This window comes from Panthera onca, chromosome D4 (genome assembly GCF_046562875.1).
Source record: "Panthera onca isolate mPanOnc1 chromosome D4, mPanOnc1 haplotype 2, whole genome shotgun sequence".
Classification (NCBI taxonomy): Eukaryota; Metazoa; Chordata; class Mammalia; order Carnivora; family Felidae; genus Panthera; species Panthera onca.
In genome coordinates this window covers 73,145,174-73,162,912 of record NC_138351.1, presented here as the reverse complement: position 1 = coordinate 73,162,912, position 17,739 = coordinate 73,145,174, and the positions used below count along the sequence as shown (strand labels likewise).

The following is a 17,739-nucleotide window of genomic DNA, read 5'->3' as shown; positions in this document are numbered from 1 at the left end:
TAGAAATTTGCCTGTTGCAAAAGTAATGTTCTTTATAAGAATTTTTTTCTGGTAAAGACCCAAACCAGTATTAGGCTAATTTATTTGGAGTCTCTTTAGAGTCCTTTAATTTGGAACATTTCCTCACTCTTTGTCTTTCATGATATTTGAATTGGTGAAGATTTCAGGTTGGGTATTTCATAGAATGTCTCTCAATATGAGTGTGTGGGTTTTTTTGGCTAAAACAGTGTTGTGTCTTTCTCAGTTGGTTACATCAGGAGACATAGGATGCCAGTTTATCTAATTCATGACGATACTAACTTTGATCACTCACTAACGTGATTTCTGCAGTTTCTTCCCAGTAAATTACTATTTTTCTCTGTAATTTGTAGGGTGATACATTGAGACTATATAAATATCCTGTTCCCTATCGCTTTTCACTCTTGAATTGTATCATCCATTGCCAAATATTGTTGTTACTGTGATGGTTACCTTATTGGAGATTTGTTAATCTCATCATTCCTTTAATGCTTATTAGCTGTAATTTTATTATAAAGGACTTTTTTCTTACCACCACTCCCTTCATTTATTTATTCATTCATTTTGAATAAATTTGACATCTAACATTGTGTGAATTTAAGGTGTGTAACATGTTACTTTGATACATTTATATGTAATGTCTGTCTAAATTCATTATACTGTGCATTAGGTCTCTATGCTTATTTATTACTCATTTATTTTTTCTTGTCAATGTGGTCTTACAGATTTTTTAATAATTTTTAATTTAATTTTCTTTTAATTTACATCCAAATTAGCATATAGTGCAACAATAATATCAGTAGATTCCTTAGTGCCCCTTACCTATTTAGCCCACACCCCCTCCAGTAACCCTGTTTGTTCTCCATATTTATTAGTCTCTTTTGTTTTGTCCCCCTCCCTATTTTTATATTTTTTGTTTCCCTTCCCTTATGTTCATCTGTTTTGTCTCTTAACGTCCTCATATGAGTGAAGTCATATGACATTTGTCTTTCTCTAATTTCACTTAGCCTAATACCCTCCAGTCCCATCCACATAGTTGCAAATGGCAAGATTTCATTCTTTTTGATTGCCAAGTAATACACCATTGTATATATATATATATATACCACACCTTCTTTATCCATTCATCCAGCGATGGACATTTGGGCTCTTTCCATACTTTGGCTATTGTTGATAGTGCTGCTATAAACATCGGGGTGCATGTGTCCCTTCGAAACAGCACACCTGTACCGTTGGATAAATGTCTAGTAGTGTAATTGCTGGGTCGTAGGGTAGTTCTATTTTTAGTTTATTGAGGAACCTCCATACTGTTTTCTAGAGTGGCTGCACCAGCTTGCATTCCCATGGTCTTATAGATTCTTATTCTGTGGGTTTTATGCTGTGATTTTTCATTTTATGTTCAACCTGTCCCAGGTTTGGCCAGTGGGAGCCCTTTCACAGTGGCTTCTATGACCCTTGACATATCCCCGTCTTCGTTTGAACATTTCCTAACTTTCTGGCTGAAGATATTTCAGCTCTTCTTTACCTTCCCTCCCTTAGTGCTGCAATCGGCTACTTCTCCATTGAGGCCTGGTTCCTTTTAGTTAGAAATGGTTTTTTGAAATCAATACTCAGGCATTAGATGTGCTCATTGTTGATAGGAACATCATTGCTTCTAGGCACTTTAAATGAACATTACTGGGATTCATATGTATGTGTAGGTCATAAATGTATTTCTCTGTGCTTCATAAATATATGTCTCTGTGTGGTTAAAAACCACAAATTTTAACTAATACCTCCAATTCCAATCCCTGCACCCTTTTCATACTGTTAGCTCCCTGCTTCAAGAATGAGATATTTAGTTTCTGTTAGCTTCAGTGTGTTTACTTATTTGCTCAATCTTGTAATACACAGCGCGTGGTTTCAGAGTTGTTAACACATAGCATTAACTTCAGCTGAATATTTGCTTAAGTAGTTTCGTGGGTATTATTCATGGGTCTATTTATTAGTCTCTCCTTTAATCATCACCACAAGTCTCAATACCTGACAGAATAAATCTTTTTACCTTATTTTTCAAGAGTGTCTTTGCACTTCTTCATCATTTTACCTATGAATTTTAGGGTCAACATGTCACATCCTCAAGGAAAAAGCTGTTAGAGTTCATTTGGATTACGCTGACTTTATAAATCACGTAGAAGATAATTAACATCTTTACAGTCTTAACTGTCTTTGAACATTGTACATCTCTTCATTTTTTTGAATGTTCCTTAATGTCTTTCCAAAGAGTTTGGTGACTTCAGGTGACTCCACAAATATGTGCATGCTTTGTTATATTTATTCCTCAGGACCATACTTTTTAAATGTTTATTTTTGAGAGAAAGAGTGCAAGCAGCGGAGGGGAAGATAAAGAGGGAAACACAGAATCCGAAGCAGGCTCCAAGCTCTGATCTATCAGCAAAGAGCCTGACGCGGAGCTCGAACCCATGGACTGCGAGATCATGACCTGAGCCAAAGCTGGACGCTTAACCAACTGAACCACCCAGGCGCCCAGGATCATACTTTTTAGATTCTAATTCTAGACCTACTATTTATGATCTGTGTGACTTGGGGCAAATTGTTTAACTTCTCTGCACTTTTGTTTATTCATATGTGAAATGAGCATGGGGCGCCTGGGTGACTAAGTTGGTTTAGTGGCCAACTCTTGATTTCCTTTAAGGTCATGATCTCCTGGTTCATGAGTTTGGGCCCCACGTCAGGCTCTGTGCCGATAGCATGGAACCTGCTTGGGATTCTCTGTCCCTCTCTTTCTGCTCCCTCCCTGCTTGCATGTGCGCTCTCTCATGTGCTCTCTCTCTAAAATAAATAAACATTTTTTTAAAAAGCTATCTAAAATAGTCAAAGTATTTACAATAATTTCTTAATGAAAGACTTAATGTAAAGCTGCAGAAATCAAGCCAGTTTGGTAGTGTGTATAGGATAGACATATAGATTTACATTAATGGAGCAGAATACAGAGTCTAGAAATAGTCTCATTTATATATAATACATCTGTTGATTTTTCAACAGTGTAAAATTCCAGAGGGAAAGAAAATCTTTTCAAAAAGTTTTTAGACACATAGGTATTCATACTGAAAAAATTAAAATTTTTTTACTTAAAAAAAGTACCATACTGACAAACTGACTTTCTTGAAATAGATCTTTAGACCTATACTGTAAGGTTTAAACCAATGCAGAAGAAGTTATATACAAACCTAATGGTAACCATATACCAAAACCCACTAATAAAACATTCAAAGAATAAAGAGGAAAAAATCCAAGTATATCACTAAATAAAATCAGCAAAACATGAAAAGAAAAAGGATCAGAGAAAATCAGAAACAGCCACAAAATAAGTAATAAGATGGCAATAAACACGTATCTATCAATAATTACTTTGTAAATGGACTAAATGCTCCAATCAAAACAGAGATTGACAGAATTGATTAAAAAATAAGACCCATGTAGGGTTGCCTGGGTGGCTCAGTTGGTTGGGCGTCCGACTTCGGCTCAGGTCATGATCTCGTGGTTCATGGGTTCGAGCCCTGCGTTGGGCTGTGTGCTGACAGCTCAGAGCCTGGAGCCTGCTTCAGATTCTGTGTCTCCCTCTCTCTCTGCCCCTCCCCCACTCACACTCTGTCTCTCTCTCTCTCAAAAATAAATAAACATTAAAAAAATTTTTTTTTAAACAAGACCCATCTAAATGCTGCCTACAGGAGACTCATTTTAGACCTAAAGACACATTCAGTTTGAAAGTGAAGGGATGGAGAAACATCTATCATGCAAACAGATGTCAAAAGAAAGAGAGTAACAGTACTTACATTGGACAAAAACAGACTTAAAAACAAAGACTGTAAAGAACAAATAAGGATGTTATGTAATTAAAAAGGGGACAATCCAACAAGAAGATACAAAAGTTATAAATATTTATGCACCCAGCATAGGAGCACCCAAATACACTATAAAACAGTTATTAACAAACATAAAGGAACTAATTGATAGCAATATGCTAATAGTAAGGGACTTTAACACCCCACTTACCCCAGCAGACAGTTCACGTAAACAGAAAATCAACAAGGAAACTGTGGCTTTGAAGGACATACCAGAACAGATGGATTTAACAGATACATTCAGAATATTTCATCCTGAAACAGCAGAATACATATTATTTTCAAGTGCACATGGAGCATTCTCCAGAATAGACCACATATTAGACCACAAAACAAACCAGCAAATTCAAAAGATCAAAATGATACCATGCATCTTTTCTGAGTATAATGCTATGAAACTAGAAGTCAACCACAAGAAAAAATCTGGAAAGACCATAAACACATTGAAGCCAAATAACATGCTAATAAACCATGACTGAGTCAACCAGGAAATAAAAGAAGAAATTAAAAAGTACATAGAAACAAATGATAATGAAAGCACAACAGTCCAAAACCTCTGGGATGCAGTAAAAGTGGTTCTAAGAGGGAAGTTCATAGTAATACTGGCCTGTCTCAGGAAGCAAGAAAAATCTCACATAAACAACCTAACCTTATACCTAAAGGAGGTAGAAAAAGAACAACAAACAAAACCTAAAACCAGCAGAAGGACGAAAATAATAAAGATTAGAGCAGACATAAATGATAGAGAAACTAAAAACAAAAAAAACAATAGAACAGATCAATGAAACCAGGAGCTGGTTCTTTGGAAAATAATCAGTGAAATTGATTATCCTTTAGTCAAACTTGCCAAGAAAAAGAAAGGACACCAAATCACAAATGAGAGGAGAAAAAACTAACACCACAGAAATACAAACAATTGTAAGAGAATATTATGAAAAACTATATGCCAATAAACCGGGCAACCTAGAAGATATGGTTAAATTCCTAGAAACCTATAAACTATCAAAACTGAGACAGAAAGAAATAGGAAATTTGAACAGTCAGTAACCAGTCAAGGTATTGAATCAGTAATCAAAAAACTCCCAACAAACAAAAGCCCAGGACCAGATGGTTTCACAGGCAGTTTCTACCAAACACTTAAAGAAAAACTCATACCTTTTGTTCTCAAACTATTGCAAAAAATAGAAGAGGAAGGAAAACTTCCATATTCATTCCCTGAGGCCAACATTATCCGGATACCAAAACCAGATAAAGACCCACTAAAGAGAACTATAGGCCAATATCCCTGATGAACATGGATGCAAAAATTCTCAATAAGATACTAGCAAACTGCTTTAAACAATACATTTTGTTTTTTAAATCACGATCAAGTGGGATATTCCTGGGATGCAAAGGTGGTTCAATAATCATATTTCAATCAACATCATACATCACATCAGTAAGAGAAAGGATAACCATATTATCATTTCAGTAAATAACAGAAAAATCATTTGACAAAGCACAACATCCATTCTTGATGAAAGTGCCCAACAAAGTAGGTTTAGAGGGCCTAATGTAAATAAGGCCATGTGTGAAAAACCCACAGCTAACATCATCCTTAATGGGGAAACACTGAAAGCTTTTCCCCTAAGGTCAGGAACATGACGAGGATGTCTACTGTCAACACTTTTATTCAACATAGTACTGGACGTCCTACCCACAACAAATCAGACAACAAAAAGAAAGAAAAGGCATCCAGTTTGGGAAAGAAGAAGTAAAACTTTTAATATTTGCAGATGGCATAATACTATATATAGAAAACCCTAAGACTCAACCAACAAACTGCTAGAACTGATAAATTCAGTAAAGTTGTAGGATATGAAATGAAAGAACAGAAATCTGTTGTATTTCTGTACACCAATAATGAAGCAGCAGATAGAGAAATTAAGAAAACAATCCCATTTACAATTGTACCAAAAATAATGTAAGATATCTTATGTAGGATACCTAGGAATAAACTTAACTAAAGAGGTAAAAGACCTGTACTCTGAAAACTGTAAAACACTGATGAAAGAAATGGAAGACAACACAAAGAAATGGAAATACATTCCATGTTCGTGTATTGAAAGAACAAATATTTTTAAACGATTGTAGTACCCAAAGCAGTCTATACATTTAATGCAATCTCTATCAAAAACCAAGAGCAGATTTCACAGAACTAGAACAAACAACCCTAAAATTTGTATGGAACCACAAAAGACCCCAAACAGCCAAAGCAGTCTTGAAAAAGAAAAGCAAAGCAGGGGACATCATAATTCTGGACTCCATAGGTCAATAGACCAGAAGAGAAAACCCAGAAATAAACCCACGATTGTGTGGTCCATTAATTTTCAACAAAGCAGAAACAAATATCCAATGGGAAAAAGAGTCTCTTCAACATACAGTGTTGGGAAAACTGGACAGCAACATGCAAAAGAATGTGTGTACACGTGGAATATTATTCAGCCATAAAAAATGAAATTTTGCCATTTCCAATGACATGGATGGAGGTGGGGAGTATAATTCTAAGTGAAATAAGTCAGAAAGACAACTACCACATGATTTCACTTATGTAGATTCTAATATATAAAACAAAGGAAAAAATAAGAGAAAGACATCAATAAACAGACTTTAAATTGTGTTTGTTTGTTTGGTTTGGTTGTTTGGTTTTGGTGTTTTTGTTTTTGTTTTTTTGGTAATCTGTTTACCCAACATGAGACTTGAACTCATCACCCCAAGCTCAATAGTTGCATGTACTTCTGACTGAGCCAGCCAGGCACCTGAACTCTTTTTTCTTTCTTCTTTTTTTTTTTTTAAGTTTCTTTATTTAGAGAGAGCACATGGGAGGGGCAGAGAGAATCCCAAGCAGGCTCTGCACTGTCAGCACAGGGCTTGAATTCACAAACAGTTGAGACTGTGACCTGAGCCAAAATCAAGAGTCAGTCACTTAGCCACCTAAGCACCCCACCCCCAACTCTTACTTACAGAGAACAAACGAATGGTTACCAGAGCAGGGGAGGGGGTTTAAATAGGTTATGGAGATTAAGGAGAGCACTTGTAGTCATGAGCACTGGGTGATGTAGGGAATATAGAAATGTTGAATCACTGTAATATACACACGAAACTAATATTACACTGTATGTTAACAGTGCTTCAAAGATAACATCAAGAAAATCAAAGGCAGGGGCACGTGGGTAGCTCAGTTGGCTAAGTGTCCGACTCTTGAGTTCAAGCCTTGCATTGGATTCCGTGCTGACAGTGCAGAGCCTGCTTGGGATTCTATCTCTCCCCCTTCTCTGCCCCTCCCATGCTTATACTCTCTCTCTCTCTCTCTCTCTCTCTCTCTCTCTCTCTCTCTCTCAAAAATAAACTTTAGGGTGGCTCAGTCATTTGAGTGTCCAACTTTGGCTCAGGTCATGATCTTGCAGTTAGGGAGTTTGAGCCCCACATCAGGCTCACTGCTGTCAGCCTGTCAGTGCAGACCCTGCTTCAGATCCTCTGTCCCCCTTTCTCTGCCCCTCCCCTGCTTGTGCTCTCCAAAAATAAATATTAAAAAAAAGTAATAGAATAAAGAAGTAAATTTAAAAAAAAAGGAAATCAAAGGCAGGCTACAGACTTGAAGGAAAACCTTTGCAGCACATATATCAGACATAGTAGTTATATCAAGTTATGTGAAGACCTCTTATAACTCAATAGGAAGAAAACAAACCAAGAAAAAATGTGCAAAAGATATGAAGATAGGGTACAAAAAATGGCATATGAATGTCGACAAGCACCTGAAATGATGCTTATCCCCAGTCATCAGGGAAGTGGAAATTAAAATTACTGTAAGATAGCGGTACATGCCCATTAGAATGGCTAAATTTTATAAGGTTTACTGTATCAAGGATGTGGACCATCTTTCACTGGTGTACTGTGTTGGTGGCAATGTAAAATTTAGGCAAGACCACTTTAGCAAAGACTTGGACAGTTTCCTTAAAAGTTAAATGTGTGCCTGCATTATGACCCACTCATTCTACCTGATCACTTATCCAAGAGGAATCAAAGTTCATATCCACACAGATACCTGTGTAGAAATGTCCTTAGCAATTTATTTGTAATGACCAAAATCTAGAAATATTTTATTACAGGTGAGTATTTTAAAGTACAGTTTGTCCATATGATGAAATGCTATTTAAATACACAGGAATATATCAGTAAGGAGAACCAGATTATTTTGATTGAAAGAAGCCAGACAAAACTTTATTCTGAATTAAAGAAACCGGATTTTTTAAACAATACCTATTGTATGATTCTGTTTATGTGTAAGTCTGAAAAATGCACACTAGTCTATAGTGACAGAAAGCAGATCAGTGGTTACCTAGGGACAGGGTTTGGAGGGAGATGGATTACAAAGGGGCACAAGGAAATTTTTGAAATGAAGAAAGATTTGTTATCTTGATTGTGATGATAGTTTCACATGTTTTAACTACGTGTCAAAACTTTACATAATCCCTTTTAAAAAAGAAAAGTGAGTCCTATCAGTTTCAGTCTAATGCTGACTGAAAGCCCTCCAAACTTCCTTTTTCTTTCAGAGTAAATGCTCACATCCTTACGTTGGATTACAAGGCCCTATACCATGCACTCCAATTTTACTTTTTAAATATCTTTGTCAGTACCCTCCCCGCCCCCCTCCACCCCACTCTTTCTGCTCACCAAACTGACAGTCCCTCCAGTTTATAAAACATTTTAAGTATGTTCCCACCTCTAGATTATTCCAGTTATTCCCCCTAGCTGGAGTACTTTTCTCTCAGGTACCCTCATTTTTTTTCATGCTGCCTTTGACCTACCCTGACTAGCCCTCAGTGCTCCTGATTCTTCCTATTCTATTTTTTTAAGGTTTTTTAATGTTTGTTTATTTTTGAGTGAGATGGGGAAGGGCAGAGAAGAGGGCAGAGAAGAGGGAGACACAGAATCCGAAGCAGGCTCCAGGATCTGAGCTGTCAGCACAGAGCTCAACACAGGCCATGAACTCAGAAACCCGAGATCATGACCTGAACCGAAGTCGGGCATATAACCGACTGAACCACCCAGGCACCCCTATTCTGATTTCTATAGTATTTATCACTTTCTTACTTGTAGTTTTTTACTGTATTTATTATTTTATTTTTATCACTAGAATTAAGCTTCACCGGGGTAGATTTTTTCTTCTATTTAGTTTATATATGTTTATGCCTGACATGAAATAGGCATTCAAAAATACTTGTTGAAGTAATGTTTTTTGTTTATTATTCTGTTTTTCTTGCTGTTTTTGGAATCTAGTACTGTTTCGTGTTTGCATCTATGATTTTTAACTTTCATACTTATTTTACCAAAATCTAAAGTTAACTGATAGTGTACCCTTTCCTTACATAACTTAAGAACTTTTAGGGAAGTTTAACTGCTTTTACCCTCTTTTACCTTCTCCTAACTCATGATATTATAGTTACATTTTAAAATTAAAACTTTTTTTTTAATGTTTATTTTTGAGAGAGAGAGAGTGTGAGCAGGGGAGGGGCAGAGAGAGGGAAACACAGAATCTGAAGCAGGCTCCAGGCTCTGAATGGTCAGCACAGAGCCTGATGTGGGGTTTGAACCCACAAACTGTGAGATCATGACCTGAGCCAAAGTTGGACATTTAACCAACTGAGCCACCCAGGTGCCCCTTAAAATTTTTTTAATCAGGCAACTTGTTAGTATTGTTTTATATAATAAATACTCGTTTAGATCAAACCATATGTAACTGTAGACTTTTTATTCCTTCTTTATTTTTTTTAATGTTCATTTATTTAGTTTCAGAGAGAAAGAGAAAGGGAGCGCAAGTGGGGGAAAGGCAGAGATGGAGAGAGAATTCTGCACTGGCAGCGTAGAACCCGATGTGGGACTTGATCTCACAAACCATGAGATCATGACCTGAGGTGAAATCAAGAATCAGATACTCAACTGACTTAACTGCCCAGGCGCCCCAACTTTTTATTCTTTCTTACAACTCAGATATGCCATCTGGATTCACTTACCTGAACAGTATCCTCCAGTATTCACTTAGGAAAGTCCATGATAACATATTTGAAGTTTTCAAATTTTTGTTCAAAAATGTCTTTATTTTGTTGTCAGTTTTAAAAGATCCTTTTGCTTACTGTGGAGTTTTAGATCAACAGATGTATTTCTTTTTCTTTTCATTCAGTATATTAAATCATTTGATGATGTTCTGGTTTTCATTGTTGCTCTTAGAAAGTCAGCTGCATCAATTTAACTACTGCTTTTTTCTCTCTGGCTATTCTTCAGACGTTTTCTTCATCTTTGATGCCCTGTGGTTTCAGTGTGATGTGTCTGTGATGTGTTTATTCTAATTGGAGCTTCCTTGAGCTTCTTGATTTGATGGGTCATTGCCTTTTATTGGTTATAGAAATTATCTTTTCATATATTTTCCCTCCTCACAATTTCTTTTCTTACTCTATTCTGAGGGTCTCAGATTTTCATATTTTCTATTTTATCTCTCTAAAATGCATTCTGAATAATTCCTTAGGACCTTTGATTTCACAAATCAAAGTTTTTGAAACTTTGTCTAATCTGTTGTTAAGCTCATCCAGTAATTTAGATTTCATTAATTGTGTTTTTCATTTCTAGAAATTTTATTTTAATCTTTTTAAGTGTCTTCTGACCTACAGTATTTTTTGGCATATCTTTTATTTCTTCAAGTGTACTATCTAAAATCTTGATCTGATAATTCCTGTGTCTGTCTCTGTTAGGTTTTTCTTTCTTTCTTTTAAATGAGTTATTCATTTTACTTAGAGAATTAATTGTATGAGTTATTTGGGATCGTGGTATACTCCTCCAGAGAGAATTTGTTTGTCTGCAAAATTAAAGGCTCTGTGTTTAGGACCATTTCAGTCTAAATCCATAACTTCATTAGTTTTATTTTGGACTCCTAAGAAATGTGAATTTGAGCTGCTGCAAATTATCAGAGCTTGCTTTTGGTTAGGCCTTTTCGGCAACTTTTTTCTCCCTTTTCTACTAGACATGAAGGCACTTTTTCTTGCAGTCTTGTCTGAGGGTGAGAAGGGTAGGTTATTAAGGTGTACACTTCCAGATTAATGCCATAAAGGTCATCTATTGACTTCCTTCCTGGGGCCAATCCTGGAATTTTCATCTTGTCTCCTACCCCATGAGGCTGACAAAACCAAAGCTCAGTTTCTTGGGGCTTGGCCTTTCACCTCGTTATTCTTTATCATCTTGTTGGCTGTTAGATTTTTAAAAAAATCTTTATACTCTTCGGGCATTTTCTGCATGAAGGTTGGTCTGTTTATTTAATCTGCTACTGAGTCCACATTTTTAAAAAATAATTACGGAGCATTATTTTTTTGTAGTACACACTCTTCTGTAGTATTTTAAATGGCTCTGTGTTTTGTCTAGCAACTCATAATTTAAACATTCTCCAATTTGGACATTAAGTGTGTTTCTTGAGGGTTTTATTGTTATAAATATTATTGATAAACTGATTTCACAGGTAAAAATGTTAACAATTTTTATTGCCTTAATTGCTGTTGTAGGGGTACATTTTCCAGTTGTAAACAATTGTTAGTCACTCAACTCTTAAGCCTTTTTCATAAAAGTTTGTATAATCTTTTCATAAAGATACTAACCCATTGTCTAAAGGTTACTTTGCTAAAATGTTTCTGTTTCTGCTTATTTGGGAGAATGTTTATTTATAGAAACTATCAATGATTCTTTTGTCAAATTTTAACAAATGTTCTTATTAATCATATTTTACTTGGGAGCAATTACTTAAAATTTATCCCTGTTAATTGTTTGCCAATTCTTTTATTTATCACTATTTAGCATTCTGGGATACTTACCTCAAAATTTTTCCTCATTTCTCTAAAACCTACTAGTCTCGCAACCTCGTAGCCCCCTACCATAGCCATCTGTATTAGTCTTTTTGTGTGTTTTTTTAAATGTTTGTTTATTTTTGAGAGAGAGGGGGAGAGAGTGTAAACAGGGGTGGGGCAGAGAGAGGAGACAGAGGATCCAAAGCAGGCTCTGAATGCCAGCAGAGAGCCTGATGCCGGGCTCGAACCCACGAACTGCGAGATCATGACCTGAGCTGAAGTCGGACACTTAACTCACTGAGCCATCCAGGCGCTCCAGTCTTCTTGTGTTTTAAAAATACCTCATTTGCCCTCCCCCCAATTTCAGTAGCTTACAGCAATTAACATTTATTTCTTTCACACCCCTGACATTTATGCAGCTGTGAACCCATTCTTGCAGCACTCCTTCACATGTATTTGTGATCTAGTGCCCAGTTTAAAAGTGTCATTACATTTGAGACATGGCATTCTGGTGCCAGAGAGTAAAAAATAGGAGAGCTGATGTAAACCCGTAATGCCTCTTGAAGGTTCTTTATAGAGAGGTGGTGTGTGTCATATCGCTGTGTACTCATAATTAAGTGCAGTGGGAATTGCATAAAGATGTGTGCAAGTCACAGTACTAGCCAGAGTTATACGGAAGGGGCAGGTAAATACTTGGCAACAATAATGCAATCTACTATATATATCTCTTCATATGTTTAACTTTCTAGCACAGATTTTCATAATTACTCATATCCATATTGAAGCCTCTTTGTTAAGTCTTTATGCCTTAAATATAGTTATTTCTGTTGTAAAAATGAATCATTTTAGGAGCGCCTGGGTGGCTCAGTTGGTGTCCGACTCTTGATTTTGGCTCAGGTCATGATCTCACAGTCCTTCGATTGAGCCCCACATCAGTCTTTGCTCTGGCAGTGTGGAGCCTCCTTGGGATTCTCTCTCCCTCTCTCAGTGTCCCTCCCTTTCCCTCAGAATAAATAAATAAACTTAAAAACATTTTTTAAATCATTTTTCTGTATGGTCTTGAACCTACTTGAATATAACTTTAACAAGGACAGTTCTTCCTTAGCACTAGAAAAATGCTTGACTCTCTGTGTGCTCTCAATAAATGTTACGTTCCTCTTATTTCATCACTTAATTCTGTCAGTTATCTCATTTTTTGTATCTTCACTTAACTGTCAGTTCTCCCTGCCAGCTCTATCCCTGAAGTCTCTTAATGACTATATATTTTCTTGAGTTATTTTAATAAATCACAACTACATATTTAACAGATTCTGTTAACTATTTTTAATGAAGAGAATAAACTTTTTGAGTTTTTAATTCCTCTGGAAAATACAGCCTACATATTTCTTCCCGTAAATATGCTCATCAACCTATCATTGAAAAGAAAACAACCTCTCCCTTTGACTCTTAAAGTCTAACTTCTCGATATTGCTCTAAAACTTCTTTACTTTTTATATTTCTTATTCTCTTTGACTTCTCCTGAGCCCCCACCCACTTAAACACTGTTCCTCTAGATCCTGAGGGGTTATAATTCTCTGTTTTGTTTTTTTTCTATTTCTAAGGCTGTTCTCTTTTTCTTAGAATGTTCGTCTTCTTCCTCTATCACTTAAATGTACTAATACTCCATTCCATTTTTGGAATCCATTAAAGTATCCATTAATACTCTCTTCCATTTTTTGTCTTCTGTCTTTTTAAAAAAGTGTAACTTTTTTTCATACGGCTTTCACGTTTATTTCTACATAGATGATTTACAGATCTGTGTCTTACTTTTTCTAAGTATGCCTTCTCATTTCCACTTGTGTCTTACCATCACCTCAACCTTGACATGTCTGAAATCACATTGTCTTGCGACTAGTATTGACTTCTCCATTGGAACTAACTCCTGTTTTTCTTGATGGTCACAGTCCCCAGGCTTCTGGAAAGAAAGGAAATAATACCAGCATTTGTTTAGCATCTGGTATGCAGTAGGCACTGTGCTTTTCAATTACATAATGTCTAGCTCAAGTTTTACTTCCTGAGACACCTCCAAACAATCACAGTGAATCCTCTGCATTTCCTTCTTAGACCACTTGCAGTACATTTGTGTTTAAACCATTAGATCTTCAGTATATGAATCTCTTGTAATTCATATAATAATATGAATAATATTATTGTATGAATTACATAATTCATACAATTGTAGTTTGTAAGCCTTTCAAAAGTGAGGATTTTTATTTCATATTTTCATCACCATGGAACCGTCTAGGTATAGTACATTTTAGTAAGTATTTGACATAGAAATTTTCACATAGAAATAGTGCTCTAAATAAGGGCATGAATCTCAGCCTAAGTAACAAAACAAAATAAATGAAAATGAAGTAACTAGTAACTCAAAACTAAATAACAGCTAAGCTGTACTCTTGAACCTTGAGCCCAGGTGAAGGAGGTTAGGCTCTGGAAGGGGCAGAGGCTCTTTACTTACACATTAGGTATCACCTTTTGAACAAATCTTTATTCCATAACAGTATCTCTTTATCAATAGTATACCATCATAAAATTTTTTTTATTGCTTTGATAACCATATCTATAGAAGGTAGAATATTTACTTTAGCTTTTCTTCCCCATTAGGTGCACCAGGTATAATTTCTTCACCATATGCAGGGGCTGCTGGATTTGCCCCAGCCATTGGATTCCATCAAGCTACAGGTGACTTTTTAAAGTTGAATTTGAAACAGTTTTTTAGTGATCTGTATGTTCTAAGAGCTTATCAAGATGAAAAACATCACTATATTTGAAGGATTTACAATACAAGCATTATGTATATCAACCATAGGAATGGCTCATTGTATGATGCACAGCTTCCTTGTCTTTACAGCTCATTCCCTGTGGTTCCATTCTCAGTTCCCAAATTCCATTATATGTCCTGCATCATTTATACTTGTTATTGACACAGATATACTATAGGTTGACTATATTAAGTAGCCTGACATTTGCCTTTTAGATTACTCTATGAAATGTATGAACTGCTTCTGTCTTTGCTAATAAGCTTATAAATTACATGTTGAATGGACCTGTGTCTTATTTACATTTAGGTTCTTAATGCCTTTGATGGCCTTCAACACATACTATGGAGTCAGTAAATACCTGAATTAATAAATATTAAATATTAAATCCTTTCTTATATCATTAATGGTTTCAGAGGATTACCATAGAGAGTATGCATGCTGTTTATTTTAGGAGATATATATATTTTCTTAGCTGATAGAGATAATTAAGAGATAGCAATTGGTTAATACTTTGATAATGACTCTCTCACTCTTTTCCAAATAGTAAACAAAATAAATTCGATCATAAGCTCAGGAAAAGAAAAAATTTACTTTATGATTTTCTCTTTAATGCCTAAAGAAAACACTATGGTTGGTGATTAGAAGAGTGGCATAATGTTAAGCCTAGTGTACATATGACATTTCCAGTTTCCAGCTGATTTATGAGTATAACTGTATTTTAAATTGCAACATAACTCCTTTCTGTCAGTAATCTTCATATTCTGCCCCTCTAATCTTGGGAATTTTAACTACTATCTTTGATAGAGAGGATGAAGTTGACTAAAAGAGGAAATATGATAAGGTTGACATTTAAGTTTTATGTTTTTGGTGGTTTTAAGAAATCTTAATACATGTTTAATTAAATGAATATTCTACCTATTCCATTAAAATGAAGGCATTATACATTATTTTTATTTATTTGAAGCTCCCCAAAGTTTAATTGATAAACATTTGGGAGTAGTGATATATGGTTTCCTTCATCTTAGATATATTTTTAAAATTTTTTAATGTTTATTTATTACTTTGAGAGACAGAGCGTGAGCATGGGACGGGGAAGAAAGAGGGGGAGACACAGAATCTGAAGCAGGCTCCAGGCTCTGAGCTGTCAGCACAGAGCCTGACACGGTGCTCCAAAACACGAATTGTGGTATCATGGCCTGAGCCGAAGTATGCTTAACCGACTGAGCTACCCAGGGGCCCCTTGATATTTCTTTTTGACACACACCGTGTGTAAATCACCACAGATATTAAGGAAGAGGGAAAAAAATGCATTTAGGAGACTCCTGAGTTGATAAGACTTAAGCTTCAGTAGAGGGTAGATACATACACATACACACACACACACCGCATACGTATATAACATACTACACACCGTACCATATAGCTACGTTGTACTACTGGTGATATGTAATAAACCTACACAGGTTATTCAGAAGTTGCAGTGTTGGATTGGAGGGGCATGGGAAGAGGCCATGTAAGGGCCCATTGAATATCGATTTCATGGGAAAAATATCCAGCCTGAGAAAGTGGTCTGCAGAGTTTTAAAACTCAGGAGGATGATGGTCATAATGACCTCATTGGATGGTCAAGCAGAATAGTCTGAATGTAAACTATATTGTTTAATTATGTGATTTGTGGGAAAGTGACCAGACCGTATTATAAGGAACTTTGAGCTTAAAGAATCAAGAAATACCATTAAGGAACTGGTTTATTTTACATAAACTAGAGATTTTGCCTTAGATAATTTTTAAGCTGAGAACACAAATAGTAGGACCTTCTGTAAAAGTAAAGTGCTATTTTAGGCATAGTATATAGTGTTAATATTCCAGTATTACCAAACTTGAAATAGTTCTGGACTATCTAGGGGAATAGAGAGCTCTGAAAATTCTCACTACAGAAGAATACTGAACTCTATAAATCAATTATTGATGGTTATAATATTTATATAGCACTTTACAAGGTTACAGGTATTTTTCCCACAAAATACTTCTCTTATACAGAATGTTATGTATTCTGAATGCCTGGTATACAGTCCAGTGATTTTTAGTGAATTTACAGAGTTGAACAGCCATTACCACAGTCCACTTTTAGGACATGTAATACTTCCTAGTCACAAATATGACTTTTGCTGAAGGGCTTTTTTTTTTTAATATAATTTTGTGGTAAAAGCCAAATGAAAAAATACATCTACCTTATAGGGATGTGCTAAAATATCTTTGAAGAAATGGAGCACTTAACAGTTGATAGATCCTCTAACGACTTTTAAGAGCAGTGAATTCAGTTGCTCTGCAAAATTCTGTATTATAAATAACAGAGTACTGACTGTGATGATGTCAAAGAATAAGGATCTTGACTTCTAGGCTAACTGGCCTTTGATATTTTTATGGTAGCTTTGACTTATTTTCTTCTATATTTTTGCTTTCATCTTCATTTATTTACTTAAGTTATATCCAGTGTTGTAATTCCCCAGATAACCAGTATATGAAATGCTTTTGATGTTTTAAAAAGGTATATCAGTCCCAGCTGTTCCTGGAGCTCTGGGCCCTCTCACAATCACCTCTTCTGCTGTCACTGGAAGGATGGCCATTCCTGGGACTAGTGGTGTACCAGGAAATTCTGTTCTGCTTGTCACCAATCTCAATCCGGATGTGAGTTGAAAATTATTTTATAATTTTACTCTTTTCAGGAGGAGGTATCATAGCTTCTGGTCTAGGGTTATATTCAAATGTTTAAGTTTGTTTCAAGGATTTTTATTAAAATTCATCACTGGTATATATAGAAGAAGCATATAAAATCAGTGCTTTAAACAAAGTCAGCTGCTGTTTTTATAAGTAAACTTACTTTAATTGTTTTACTTAGACACTTATATTTTGTGTTATCCTTTTCAAACAGCTTATCACACCACATGGGCTTTTTATCCTATTTGGTAAGTTCTTTTTTGCTGTTTTAATGTCTGTAATGTGGATTAAACATGTTTCGTCATTCAGTAATATTTATCGATTGTCTCTATGTGCTAATAAATAGTGTGTTTGACACTGAAGATAGAGAAGGAAATAAGTAAGACTTAGTAAGTAATTACAATTACAATAAAGTTTTATGAAACGGGAA

General features: G+C 35.6%; 1 protein-coding gene across 12 annotated transcripts in view; it reads left to right on the top strand.

Moving 5' to 3' along the window:
• The window catches only part of PTBP3 (polypyrimidine tract binding protein 3), a 145,461-nt gene that overhangs the window by 94,623 nt on the left and 33,099 nt on the right, over positions 1-17,739 (top strand). For all 12 annotated transcript variants that reach the window (XR_013551697.1, XR_014135969.1, XM_060609002.3 and 9 more), the window contains 3 exons: positions 14,435-14,512; positions 17,140-17,279; positions 17,524-17,557. Coding sequence is in view for 10 of the 12 variants with exons in the window: in XM_060609002.3 (XP_060464985.1) it covers positions 14,435-14,512; positions 17,140-17,279; positions 17,524-17,557 (252 nt within the window). In the remaining 2 variants the exon portion in view is untranslated. The remainder of the gene's footprint in view (positions 1-14,434; positions 14,513-17,139; positions 17,280-17,523; positions 17,558-17,739) is intronic.